General features: G+C 40.8%; 1 protein-coding gene across 1 annotated transcript in view; it reads left to right on the forward strand.

Annotated features, from left to right (window-relative positions):
• RYR2 (ryanodine receptor 2) overlaps positions 1-15,341 on the forward strand; it is a gene marked incomplete at its 5' end in the record, with an annotated part of 534,914 nt that overhangs the window by 34,222 nt on the left and 485,351 nt on the right. Inside the window, one exon of the mRNA XM_045010317.1 lies at positions 8,027-8,131. Coding sequence (XP_044866252.1) covers positions 8,027-8,131 — 105 coding nt within the window. The remainder of the gene's footprint in view (positions 1-8,026; positions 8,132-15,341) is intronic.

The following is a 15,341-nucleotide window of genomic DNA, read 5'->3' on the forward strand; positions in this document are numbered from 1 at the left end:
GGGTGCTTTTAGTTGACAATTGTAGTGTCAACTCAAAGAAAAGACTCAAACATCCACTTATTTGTCTTTTCTCCACTTAACTCTACAAGTTTCCTTCAGTGATCTGAAATGAATAGGAAGTCTGTAGAGCACAAATCTAATGTCAAAATAATCCAGACACTTTATGAAGACTGTCTGAGATGGGACGCAGAGAACATGGATCCTTCTTAAACCTGAGACATGCTTCTTCTTAAGGCTGATGTGCCTTGGGGTGATTTAGATCTGGATAGGGCTTTGAAATTACAGCCCTCACACTTCAGGATATTCCTTCCCATTATGGATGTAGAGGAACTACATTTGAGATATGATAAATAAAGAGATGCAGCAGCATTATGCTAATTGAAGGCTGATTGAGACCCTGACATTAGACCATCACAACTGCAACAACTTATTTAAAAAATAGGCGTGCTAACTAGTCTCCAAATGGCAACAAGACACCTGTGAGTGTATGGTGTTCTTAGTCGGTGAGAACAGCTACAGAAAGCTGAGATGGTAATCATCTAGGTAGCTACTGAAGAGTGGAAACAAAACAGTCTAAGGGCATTTTTAGGCATGAGCTAAATAGGCATCTGATTTATGATACTTCATTTCTGAGGAGGAGACACCATAGAAAACTGTGTGGTTATCCAGTCACTAGGCTATTACTAAACCAACATCCTCTGAATGCAGAGTATTTAATAAATCTGATCTTTGTATCTGTGGTATCTGTAAAGCCATTGGATCCTCCCATGATTTTACTTATTTCTAATTATACCCAATGGGTTCCTGTCAGACCATCCTCCTCCTAATTCAGTATATATGCACTGATGAGGTCCAAACTTACCCCATTCCTGGGTAACTTAAATAACAAATTTTAAACTTGAGCCTTTGCTGCTGCTTGAACTTGCTTTTTCTCAGGTTGGTGTGCTAAGGACTCCTCTAACCCTGCCCTTAGCTCCTTCTGCTGCAGAGACACACTCCGACATTTTATATTTCTGGATTTATATCTAATATATTATTTTCCACTGACTCCTCCAGCAGCCAGAGCTGTGTGTTTCTGCTCACAATCTGAGTGCTTTATAACAGGTTTGAGTCCAGAGAGAGCTATGCACCTGTATACAGGATCCTAGAAACTGACTCCCCATTCCATGGTAACATCTGAGTGCCTTATATATCTACTAGTCCCCCTAAAGCGACCGTCTTTACAGCTGAGGATGATGGTGCTTCATTTTTACGCACATATTCGTGAGACATTGAGGTCAGCATTGTTTGTGCAAGAAGATCATAATCCCCTTCATATGAAAAGATCATAGATCTGTGAGGCTAATTTTTACTGAATGACCAGAAAAATAATGATACCAAGGGACAGCTTTGAGTCCATGGCCTTCATTGCCAGCCTAGGCTAGTGTGGCTTTGGCATTATTTTAAATAGAGCTGGTCCTGAATATGTGCCTATTTTCTTTCAGAGCTGTTTCTGTGATGAGTCAGAATTAGAGTTAGAGTTCCTGAAATAATATGGAAAAAATTTACCCATTGTCTTTTATTCATGATCAATAGTGCTAAAGCCTAGTTCAGTAGGCTTCTAATAAAGGGATTGGTTGCTTAACTGGCATATCAGGCTGCCATGGAGGTGTGCCAGTGAAGCACATTTTACTACATAAATATTAACATGGAGTGTTTTAGTACAGAGATACTGTGGCAATAGCGTAGTATAAAATGCCTAGAAAGGTTATTATACAAAGAGCTCTAGAATGTAGGTAATTATCTCTTAAAAAAAAACAAACTCCAACTATTGTAGTAAATATTAAAGACGGTTATATAATATTTCCCTTAAAATGTCAAATAGAGTTGAATGAGTTAAAATATATGAATTTGGTTAACATTACTGACCTCAAGATTCACATATCGTAATCAATGACTCAAAGTTTAATAAAGTTATTCCAAAATAGTTTATTTTTCATTCCCCTACTGCATCTTCTTTTGAAATGTAATATATTCGTAGTCTGATCATTGGAAAACCTACTTGTTTAAGTTTTTATATGCATGTTATGTATGATTATAACTGATTGAGTTTTCCAGACATTTCTATAATATAGATTGTACATAATCAAACCAGAACAAAGAAAATCAATAGTACTTTAAAAATGCTTCAGATAGAAACAAATTATAAGACGTTACTTGCTGCTTTTGAAGTCATCAGCCATATTTCATGTTAAAGGCCATTATTTGCACATTATCCAATTCTGCAAATGTATGTGAAATAACCTTCAAAGAAATTGATATGAATACAACAATTACTATAGCAGATTTTACAGTGATATTTGACTTCTGGCTTGAATACAGAAGATAATAATTGATACAGTGTCTTTAGCAATTATCCTTCATGGAACTTAGAAAGAATTCAGTGTTACTATTAAGCTGTTGTAAATTTTCAACTGGTTATTAGTGTTTGTGACTTTGTGTGGCCCTGCAGGGATGAGTTGGTGGGTAGTGATGGTTTTGTAGCAAAATGTTCCTAATATAACTCTAAACTTGCTCATTTAGTGCCTGATGCACAGCCCACTGAAGCCAGTGTTAAGACTCCCACTGGCTTCTGTGGGATGTGAATAGGGCCCTTATGTAATAAGGGCCTCGTCCTCTGAGTTGAGAGCCCCAATTCCCATGGAAGGCAATGAGTGTGGCTACATTGCAGCTAGGAAATGCAATTCCCATGCGGGTAGATGTGAAAAAGTGAGGATAACAAGTGGGAAGTTATTTTTAAGAGTTGATGATAAAGTAAAAAGAGAGGTTTGAAAACCATTAACCTGATTTTTATTTCTCTATATAATATATTTATATATATATATATATATATATAAAAGGTTGAAAAGCAAGCAGTAAAAAGAGTAGTGTATTAGGTCCAGAATGGCTGACTTCTGAGCACAGTGGAATAGACTTTGAGTTTTTATTTGACCGTGGCTGGAAACATTTGGTGGAGGGGATTGGAATGTTACAGACAACTCAATTCTATGAGATTAAATTAGAATGAAAAACTTCAAGTGTTTACAAAGCGGACCTCTTAGCATCTTTTAATTTTGAGCCCTCACTCTCTGTGCCTCAGTTCTCTCACTGTGCAGTTTGTCACAGGTGCATTGTAAGGACAAATTAAAGTTTTGTGTGGTGTTCTAACACTATGATGAAATAGGCCATATTAATATCTAGGAAGCTATTGAGAAACCATAGTAAGGAGAGTGGTAATGAAACTTATACATACTTATATTTTTTTAATGTTGGAAGTTTGACTGAATGTGTGTTTTTAATATATGCCATAGACCAGGGTGATATGTTTTTACTTAAATTATTTTTATACTTCCAAGTAAGAAAACAAGGTGTCATTTGCTCAACTTTGAGTTTCTTAGCAAAGACTAATACTTTAAAATGCAAGTAATATTTTGATTCATAGATTCCAAGGCAGAATGGACAACTGTGATCATCTACTCTGACCTCCAGTATAACACAGGCCATAGAACTTTCCCAAAATAATTTCTAGAGCCGGTCTTTTACAAAACAGTCAATCTTGATTTAAAAATTGCCAGTGATGGGGGATCTACCATGTCTCTTGCTAACTTGCTTTTAGTTTATTTTAAAAAAATTAAAAAAATCCTGGAGGGTAATGAAATGTGTATTGGTTATGAAACAGAGTAGGATTGCTCTAAGCTTTGGGATAATAAGTAACATTTAATTAGCTCTTAGCGAGTATTGTGTATTACAGATACACTAACATTTTTTTCATAGAGGGAATGATACTTAAGGAAAATGAATTTGCAGACATTTAATTTTTATATTTAAGGGTTTATTTTTTTAAAAAGTCCCTGAATTTTCAGTGAACACAGTCTTTTAATGCAAAAAGTATATGGTGTAAAATAGATTTACAATACTCAGTAAAATATTCCTGAAACTAAATTATACAACTAATATACAGTATGAAGTAAAGAGCAGGAACAAAGGAAAAGAGAGGTGCTAGATACAAGAAAGAAAGGTGTAGGAGTATGAGTAGAAGTACATTGATTAACATAAGAAAAGTCCCCAGATGCAATCAAATTCTTCTTTCTTAGCTTGTAATTTAGGCATTACTATTTCATACAAAACTGTTTCAGTTAATTTTGTGATCCATTTTTATGCTAGCCTGTGAACATGATTTTTTTAATGTCAGCTTTTTGCAATTATAAAAACTTATATTATCTATATTAGATATCTTTTAGATAAGCTTAGTAGCAATAGACTGTGAGAAAGCATACAAGTCCGTTATGTGCCAAGAAATGATTTCTTAGCCTTGATGATCACTGTTTCACCACTAAAGAGAATGCACCCGGACCTGGACAGTGGCACAGAGACAGGTTCAGGCTACTAGAAGTGCCCTAAGAAATGAAGGGTGTTATCCACAAAGCAACTTGGGTGCCCTATTCTGGAGTTTAGATGCCTAACTTCCCCTCTTCAGCACCACTACAATACACAAAACTCCCACGTGGCAGCAACCTGATCTCCTCGGTGCCTAAACTCACTTGGCACCTAACTTTCCACTGTAAAAGTACCTTAGGCACCTATGTGTTAGGACTTGGGGCAGGGCCGCCCAGAGGGGGGAGCAAGTGGGACAATTTGCCCCGGGCCCCGCAGGGTCCCCCATGAGAGTTTTTCGGGGTCCCTGGAGCTTCTTCTGCTCCTGGTCTTCGCCGGCAGAGGGTCCTTCCGCTCCGGAATGGAAGGACCCCCCGCCGCCGAATTGCCACCGAAGTGCAGCCGGGTCTTCGGCAGTAATTTGGCGGCGGGGGGTCCTTCTATTCCGGGACCCGCCGCCGAAGTGCCCCAAAGACCCGCTGCGGGGGCCCCCTGCTGCCGAATTACCGCTGAAGACCCGGCTGTACTTCGGCGGCGGGTCACACTTCGGCAGTAATTCGGCGGCGGGGGCCCCCGCCGCGGGTCTGCGGGGCACTTTGGCGGCAGGTCCCGGAACGGAAGGACTGCCCGCCGCCGAATTACCAACGAAGTGGGGGCCCCCCCGCCACCGAAGACCCCCGGCCCCCGGAATCCTCTGGGCGGCCCTGCCTTGGGGTATGTGCATTGATGTCCAACTCTAGGTGTCTGAATGCCTATCTCCTGCCTAAGCCCCAGAACAATTCACAAACTGGAGAAAGACAGGCATTTAGCTGCCTAAGTCACATGGAGGGCCCAGTCTGGAAGGCAGCCTCTGAGCACTATTCCCAGATTGGGTCCCATTCAAAATGTATCTGGAGGTGGAGGTTGGGATGGTGCCTGCCTTAAACTTTCAGCCCAGTGGTGTGCCAACCTCTGGACTACAGAGTCATTCTCACACATGCCTTCTGTCTCTCTCTGGCCAGATAAACTGTTTAAGTATTTATACACAGTGGAACAGTCATGAGGCCAGAGAGAGATGCATAGCAATGCCTAAGCCCTTTGTGGATTCCACCTGAACTGCTGCTTCTTGAGAAAAATGGGAAACTGACAACTAAATTCCCTGGTCCATGGGAGTGAGTGGGTGGAATAAAAAGAGAGCAGCTGGATTACTTCCTGAATCTGATACAATTAAGGAAAGGTAAACCTCGTTATCTAATCAGGAGTTTATAAAAAGGACTGGTGTCTTCTCAGATTAGGAGATAAAATACATCCAGAGTAAAATGGGGTGTGGATATAAACATGCTTAGTTTTTAAAAATAGTGTACATAGAATCATAGGACTGGAAGGGACCTCGGGAAGTCATCTACTCGAGTCCCCTGCACTCATGGTGTTGCATGTATCTAGTCACATAATTATAAATATATGTGGCTTGTTCACCTTCTGTTTATATTAATCATTCCCTGGCAACACAAAGGTTGAGGTTATCAGAGTTATATGGGCCACTGTCACTCTATTTCAGCTGAACAACAGCAATACAGATGTAACACATTCAGTGCAGGTCTGCACTACCGCTTAAGTTGATCTAACTTACGTCCCTCAGGGGTGTGAAACCCCCCCCGCCCCCGAAGTGACGCAAGTTTTGTGCTGTCCTCACTGGCACTATGTCACACTTCTCGCCGAGGTGGAGTAGTTATGCTGACAGGAGAGCTCTCTCCCATTGGCATAGTGCTTCTGGTGAAAATGCACTACAATGGCACAGCTGTTTCGGTGCAGCAGCGTTGTTATTATGCTGTAGTATAGACGCCCTCAGACAGGATGTTCTCTCCCTGTGACAGATTCTTGTTATTTGGGAAAGTTTACAGGATGGTCCAGGGCTTTACATATAGGCTCTTATTCCCCAATTGATGGGATCAGGGTCATGGACACAAACAGGAAATGACAGGTATTTGATGACTTTTACTCTGGCCATTTTAATCTAGTATAGATTGATAATATATATATTTATTTTGCAATGGGACATCACCAACACGTGTCTACAAGTTTCTAGTTGAGTCAGATTCTCACCGTTGTAGTCCTGAATCTCCTATGCCAAGCCTACTGCGTATTTGCAAATGTTCCTGAATGGTTTTTTAAAATGGAAATAGAGAAGATGTGTTGGTCTGCCTTTTAAGTGCATATTTGCAATATTTTTAAGGCTTCTTAGAGTATTAAAGAGTTAGTTAATTATATCCTGTATCGATCCTTTTTACCCAAGTGGTATCTATATGGAATACACAAGCCCAAAACTTGTGTGTTTTCTCTTTCCTGTACTATTCTTAATTAACCAACTAGAATAGGTCCAAAAATAGGAATATTTTCCCATGAATGTTTTGTGAAAAATATGTTCCTGCTTTTCACTGAAAAATTGAGTTTCCCAATCTCTCTATTAATAATTATCTAATAATTAATAAATGCATTATTTTAATTATTCATATAGCCGTGTCCAGAGATCCCAGTCAGCATTGGAGCCTCCTCATGCTAGGTGCTGGACAAACACAGCGTGAAAGCATAGTCCCTGTGCTGAGGGCATTACAGTGTTATGAAGACAGTTGGAAGTTCCTCCTAGGAATCATAGTAGAAGTGGATCTGAAGGGAGGGATTTGAAAGAAGATAGTGGCTTTATAAGGTAGTTTGGGGTGAGTGCCTAGCACAATGGGGTCCTGCCCCATGATCTCCTAGGTGCTACGGTAATGCTAATAGATAATGTTCCATACGTAAAGGGTCGCTTAGAAGAAAGCACACAGTACTTGTGAGAAAAGCAAACCCGAGTGGAGTGAGGTAGGGATTCAGAGAGGCCAGAGAGAAAGAGGTTGCAGTAGTCAAGACAGTAGATAAAGAACCTAATTTGTGTGTAGGGTATCTTTTTATGAGCAAATATGTTTAAAGGAAAAAAACCCCCAGCATTACCATAAGCAGTAAATAAAGTAGCCACTATTGGTGAAGATGTGCAAAGCAATAACACTCTGAAACCTGCAAAACTGCATTTGGACTTGTATCTGCCTATATTGTAGATTGCTATTGATCTGTTTTATCTATCCAGCTTGTGATATTAAAGATTGCATCATAGTGCATGCACACTAGAGAGGAAAGGTAAGGTATGTAGGTTTGGTTGCCACCACCTTGGCTGATATATTGAGTATTGGACCAAGGACTTCTAGAGCTAAATGCACGAGTCTCTATAGCGTGAGCCTGTAACAGACCCATATCCTCTGTGGATCAGGAACAGAGGGGGATGCATAACACACTCTGACTCAGTGGGTTACACAGGCAACCTTGGCTTTGTTGTTTCCTGATTGTTGAGTGTTTAACTTTGCAAGCTTAATGTCTCAGTGTAGCTCTGTTTGTGTGGAATACTGTACAATATATAAACCTTTCTTAAGATAAAATAGATCTGTGTATACACACCTGTTTTAGAAATAGGCAGTAATCACTCCGTTTCCTGTGTTCATGCTTTCCAAGTAGATCCGTTCGGATTCAATGAGACATTAAGAGTGAAACGGGGAAGCGATTTTTATAGCAACTTTTGGCTGGTGGCACCCACATCATTAATGTAAACTTGTATTCTTTCTTCAATTAGAATGTTCCACCGGACCTCTCCATTTGTACGTTTGTGCTGGAACAATCCTTGTCAGTGCGAGCTCTTCAGGAAATGCTGGCTAACACTGAAGAGAAAGCAGAAGGGGTAAGTAATCCGATCTAGACTTTTTTGATCAACTGGGGATATATACCGTTTCTTCCACAGTACTAACATGATGACTTCCTTTTTGTGTAGCTGTAGTCTTATTCTCCAGTACAGAAAGGGCCTCATCCCGAGGAATGCTGAGCACTTGTAACTTCCATTGAAGTCAATGAGTTGTGGGAGTCCAGCACCTCTTAAGAAGAAGCCCTAAATTAGTGAGCTGACTGTAGGAATTATGATTAAAGATGGCTGAGGGCACATGCATTCTTACTATCACTATAACAAAATAATCACAGATTAGAAACGTAATTAAATCATGCCTTAAGAAGAGTTAAGGCTCCCATCCAAATGCTTTGTTACTGTAGAGCATCCTAGTGGCATATAAACACCACTGTATCAAATCAAAATACTCGGTAATATTAAAATGCAGAATCAGGCATGTTTAGTTCTTTTTAAAAGATGACACTATTCTATGAGGCTTGAGCAAAAATGTCCACTAGTTCAGATTTAAAATTGAAGATGTGATATTAATCAGAGGTGCTAGATGAATATGGAAATTAGGCATCCTTGCATTCATGAGTGATGAGGGAAATACAGTAACAACTCTGAGTAGCAAATAACTATCTACAAATAAATCATAGTAGTATGATTAATTTTGTGTATATGGTGTAGTTCATTTAGCTTACAGTCACATAGCTTAGGATTTCACACATCCTTTGCATGGACCATATCCTGAAAACTGCTTATAATTGAGGAAGAGTGACAAGGGAAGAGTGGCTGTGGTACTGGAGTAACATACAGAGACAAAACAGAGGAAGGGATTAATAGCAAATCTGTCACTCAAGAAAGCTGGCAGGAGAGAAACAGACCCCCTGGAAGCTCTGAGAATTCCCGGGAGAAAGCAAGCTCCAAACTAATATGCTGTAGTCAGTCCCAGAAAATGTCAGGCACTGAGCCTAAAAAATGATAGTTGGGATATGAAATCCAGGGACATTCCCATGCATGCTTCAGAGCATGTGGTGTCACTGAGCATTTGTTCTAAGGACTAACTGAAACAGCAGCACACCGAGTAGTATGTTTGAGATCTGCATGTAATATTGGAATAAGCAAATACATACTTACAGACAGGGATCACTCTTTCTGGAATTTGCAAATACTGCAACTGATAGCAAGCAAATCCATGGAGAAAGCATGCATCCAACGAAGTGGGTATTCACCCACGAAAGCTCATGCTCCAAAACTTCTGTTAGTCTATAAGGTGCCACAGGACTCTTTCCTCCTTTTACAGATCCAGACTAACACGACTACCCCTCTGATACATGCACCAGAAGTGCAAGCACGTACTGCAGTTATGCACCAAAAAAGCATGAGCTGTCAACAGCACCCTCCCCTCTCTCCCCCAAACCCAAAAATCTGTGCAATTGCAAAGGATGTACAGAGATGTTACAATGGAACTATAGTGATAGCAATATACCCACAACAATGTTTGAAGAACTCAGTTGTTGTGTTTCTGTGACTTCTCATTCTGCCCCCAGTAAGGATAGGTGTGGGCCAACAATAGCAGGAGTACCATTGGGGTGAATCCAAGAGGGATCCAGAGCTGTAGCACACGGCGGAAGGGAGCATGTACATGTTGTACTACGCTGAGGAAAAAGTAAGATTCGCTTCTCTATTCTGGTTTCAGAAGGGCCACAACAGAACACTAGAAGGGATTGTTTTTAATTCCATTATTAAGTTTTTTTCTTTTGATCTTAATCTTAGTATTTTTACAATGTTTTGTTCTATTGGCAAACTTTCTGTCTAGCCATAATTTTTTTAGTTATAAGTGGCAGTCACAGGGCAAGCTGCCTTTTGAAGGAGCACTTGTGATTAGTTTATCTCTCAGTCCAGAGGTACATTATGAGAACATATGATTAGGAATCAGGCCTGATAAGCAATAGAAGGCAAGCCTATGATCAGTCAGTGAGAGTTTGAGTCTTCTGGGAAGAGGGAAGGTTATTGGTAACTCTCCAGAGTGCGTAGGCAGAGCATCTGAGAGATGCAAAGAACGGGAAGGCTTGTGCAGGAGATCCAGGGTCACTGAGGACCTGGGGAGGGATTCGCTATACCAGGGAGTTGGAAAGGCTTGTTAAGAGCTGATTGCCATGAGGGGCATCCATACAAAAATGGAGGCTTAAGAAATACCAGGCAGCAGTGCCTGGGTGTTGGGAAGGAACTACTGTGCCCAACAAGGGCCTAAAAGACTGTCGAGTCTGGGAAAGATGAGTTTGATCTGAGATGACACTGATCTGTTTTAATAAACCAGAACCTCAAGAAGGGATTATACTTGAATGAAATGCAAGTCTATGTGCCATCACTGGGGACCTTAAGAAGGAGAGAGGGCCTGACTGAGACTGGATTAGGCAAGGCTTTGCTATGGTGACACATGTCGTATTGCAGTTGGTTATGAAATGTAGTTAGCATTTCAGTGTCCCCACTTCTGATACGGGTAAGAAAAACATCAGCAATACATTATCTTGAAAAAAAAAAAGGCCTGATTATGGATTCATTACACATGAAAAATGCCATGGACTTTAGCTGCAGATTTGAGTGCGCAAAGAATTCCAGATCAGGTGTAAGGCTTGTCCAGCTATTGTAAGAAGTCCATCATCCTTATTGAGAATTGTGTACCTTAGGCAGACATCTCTGTGTGGGATTTACGCAAAGTAAGGCTGAAATCAGATCTTGCTGTCCAGAAATAAAGCCACTTGAGCTGGGTGCCCATCCAACATCTGCTGTTCTCTGGCCACCCAGCTCTGAAGGCTGTGCAGAAGTAAGGGTGGCAATATCATGACCCCCAGCCTTGTGACCCCCTTGCAACTCCCTTTTGGGTTAGGACCCCCAATTTGAGAAACACTGGTCTCCCCAGTGAAATCTACATAGTATTGAATAAAAGCACACAAGATCAGATTCCATGTGGGGTCAGGACCCAATTTCATGGTCCGTGATGCATTTTTCATGGTCGTGAATTTGGTAGGGCCCTAGTAATGATGCTGGTATTCCGTGGACCACTAGGGATGGATTTTTCTTGGCTGCAGAGGTGCCTTATGATGATGCTTGTGCGGTCTTCACCACCATCCAGGAGATTGATACATTGGGATCAGAGAAGAATCTATCTTAATCTCCAAGCAGAACTTAAGCCTGATTGTAAATCAGTGCTATATACTTGTTAATTATTATAACACTAAAAAAAAGGTACTAATTTTCTTTTCAGTAAATTTCTGGAAACCAAGTGCAATAACGATAAAATAAATGCATGTGACACTTCCTGATAATTAGTTTGAGCATATTCAATATCCGTATATACTCTACATAACCTACCAAGCCCCCTTTCAGCCTCTAGATACTTGAATGCTATGGGATGGGTCCTTATTTAAGAAACTTAATTTCTGGTGTTAGTAGCTGTTTGTAGAATCTGCACGTTTCAACTTTTAGTGACTGCTATACTTTCTTTAAGCTTTACAAGAGGAGATAATTTTGTGTTTACGTATAAAACACTGTATCTTCCAGAGTGTTGCAAGAATTTAATTGTAATAACTCAATTTCTTATATTTGGGAAAGGGAACTGTTTTCAGTTCCAGAGATAATTTGTTACTTATTTGTTACTTGAAAATTTCACTAGGAAATTTAGCAACAAAGATCACTTGACAGGAAACATTAAATTAAAGTCTACAAAATTTTGTTTGTTTTTTAACTATAACAAACATATCCCTAGAGCCACATAATTGAGGACAATGAGAAACTGAGATAAAAATATTTGTGTAATGAAGACTGGGAAGATATGGAAATCTATCAAATGTACTTCAAGTTCACTCTCAATATGTCTCATTCAGAAGATACTAAGCAGATACTGTGTGGACTCCTGAGTATTTGTATAAGGTCATCTTAATATACCATGACAGAGATTTTGCAACATCATTCTAACTTATCTCATCATTAGCCAATGATCTTGTACAAAATATATAAATACATACGTGTGGGTGTGTGTATACATGTACACTACTTGCTCTCTACAAGTGGTACCCAAGCCCCCAGAAGCCCTCCTACATTTACACTAGTAACTGTGATTCTTTAATAAAGTAAAAAATCTGAAATATAAGGCAGGAGTGCTGGTCATGAGGAAACCCACCCCAAAGTCAACTAGCCACAGCATAAAGAATGTACATGGGCCTATCCTTCCCTCTCCATGATTACAGCATCTGCCAGATCTCAAGCAATGCAGCTGATCTGACTTAGAAGTCACTTGCAAACCCAAACCTGACCACATCCTGCTGTGGAGGAGTCTCTTCAGTTTTTCTGATAAGAATAGCAAATCCATGACAGACTTTCATGCCCCCCACACACACTCCTCCTACCCTCCCTCCCAGGTTGTCAGAACTAGGTCCAGTTCAACAGGTGAGGATACCAGAAGTGTTGAAATAAGCCTGCTTCAGAGCAGGGACTCTCCCATTCTGGTTGCACTCTACATATCCTAGGACAATAGGATTATGATTGGTGCCTCCAGTCTAGGCACTACTGTTTTACCAAAATAAGAAAAGTGACCAGGGCCAGTGCTCCTCCTTGCAGGCCAGAGTGAGAAAAGAATGTATTGTGTCGTTGTGACAGACATAGCTAATGTTTCTGTCAAAGAAAATACTCCTGTCCTGAATCACTTTTATGGATATCTGTGATGGACAGACATCACCTCTATAGTACATACTGATCTTTCTTTTTATATGAATGTGAGAGAGATACTGGCAAGTTGTAAGTCAGTTACACTGTGTATATTTTGGTTACACTTGTTTTGGGGGGCATTTAATATATGACTCTAAGAGAAGCAGGTTTTTGTTCTAGCCAGCATAAAGGCTATATTTCTGCTCATGTTCACTTATGGTAAAGTATCTTTTCTTGCCAGGTTAATTTAATTTTGTGTACCACTTTTTGTTCATCAGATATTTATTTGATCTTTCTTTAAAACAATAAATACATTGCAGTAGAATGAAAGATGAAACTAGCTGCTTGTCAAATAAATTTGTCAGTAGCCAGTGTCTTGTTCTGAAAGCAAAAAAAAACCAACAACAAAAAATCCTTTAAAAATGAATCATACTTTAAAAAGCATGTTTCAAACAAAGATCTCCAAATTCCTTACCATGAATGAAGTCTAACATCTGTGTGATGTAGATTCCCCTCCGTTTCCGGTCCCTCGTCCGCTCACGTCTCCGGGCGGAGTTCCTCTGGGCGGCATCCGCTGGCTCCCTTGACGCCTTCGAGGAGCAGTGGGCGCTGTCCGGGGTTCTCTGCTCGGTGTCCCCATTAGGCTCCCTCCTTATGACCCTTTGACCTCACTCCTGTCCCTGTTCTTTTATTAGTTGTCCCCCGCAGTTAGTGGGTTTCCGTGGCCCTGTGGATCCTCCCCTTAGGCTGGGGGAGGGGGGATCCGTTAGCATGGGGCGGGCTTCCGCCCGCCCCCTCTCCCGGATAACCCAATAGATACAGCCAGTATAGACAAGCCCTTATTTACAATGTCATCAGAAAGTGAGAATACGTGTTCACATAGCCGGCGTTGCAAGGTATTGCATGCCAGATATGCTAAACATTCATATTCCCCTTCCATGCTTCAACCACCATTCCAGAAGACTTGTTTCCATGCCGATGATGCTCATTAAAAAATAATGCATCAATTAAATTTGTGATTGTACGCCTTGGGGGAGAATTGTATGTCTTCTGCTCTGTTTTACCCACATTCTGCATATATTTCATGTTATAGCAGTCTCGGATGATGACCCAGCACATGTTCGTTTTAAGAACACCTTTACATTTGGGGAAACTGAAGCCCCATTGATTTCTACTAGCACCATTAACACAGAGATGGTTAACATTAATGTTCTGAAGAAAAAGATGAAAAGTTAAGTAGCAAAATTTGCAGATGACAGAGTTTGTCATGACTAGGAAAGATTATGAAGAACTGAAGAAGGCCCTAACTAGCTTATGCAGTTGCTGTGACAGATGAAATCCAGTGTAGATTAGGTTGACAAGGATGATTAGAGTAATGGAAGAGTTCTACACAGAGAGGACTATATAGAGTAAAAATGACACTATTAAGAAGACGTGATTATAATAGGGGCAGGTACCACCATCTATTAAGGCTACTCAACACTTATAGACTCATAGACTTTAAGGTCAGAAGGGACCATTATGATCATCTAGTCTGACCTCCTGCACAACGCAGGCCACAGAATCTTACCCATCCACTTCTATAACAAACCCCTAACCTATGTCTGAGTTATTGAAGTCCTCAAATTGTGGTTTGAAGACCTCAAGCTGCAGAGAATCCTCCAGCAAGTGACCCGTGCCCCATGCTGCAGAGGAAGGCGAAAAACCTCCAGGGCCTCTGCCAATCTGCCCTGGAGGAAAATTCCTTCCCGACCCCAAATATGGCGATCAGTTAAACCCTGAGCATGTGGGCAAAGCTCACCAGCCAGCACCCCAGAAAGAATTCTCTGTAGTAACTCAGATCCCACCCCATCTAACATCCCATCCCAGACCACTGGGCATACTTACCTGCTGATAATTTGGCAAATGATCTTTGATCAATTGCCAAAATTAGGCAATCCCATCATACCATCCCCTCCATAAACTTATCAAGCTTAGTCTTAAAGCCAGATATCTCTTTTGCCCCCACTACTCCCCTTGGAAGGCTGTTCCAGAACTTCACTCCTCTTCACACTATAAGACCCTGTTTGCAGCTGCTTATAACTTTGTTAAACTGTAACTGGTTCGGTTGAAATTTTCCATATGGGGTATCTGCCTCAGGCTGAATTCTGTTTTTGAGAATGTCAGCTATTTCTGAGAACAAGGCTAGAGAATAATGTGTTTTCCACATAAAAAAATTCTGGTGGGCTTTTTATTTGAAAAGCTCTATTGTCCCTGTGCTCTGGAGAAGGGACTTGAAACTTGGTGGGTGTGGCCTTTCTTTCCACTGCCTGGGACTGAGCAAGACTTTCCATGCAACTGCATCTTTGGCTTGATGATGAACAGGTCAGGTCCACATCTTGGTTCCGGAACTGAGATCAGGGAGACTCTCCTATACTCTGATCCTTGTGCTGGGCCCAGACGACGTGGAGGAGGAAGCTGTCTGATTCAAATGCAAAGAGGATAAAAGCTGGACCTTGGGACAGGAAGGCTGCAGAGTGAA

Source organism: Mauremys mutica, chromosome 3 (genome assembly GCF_020497125.1).
Source record: "Mauremys mutica isolate MM-2020 ecotype Southern chromosome 3, ASM2049712v1, whole genome shotgun sequence".
Taxonomy (NCBI): Eukaryota; Metazoa; Chordata; order Testudines; family Geoemydidae; genus Mauremys; species Mauremys mutica.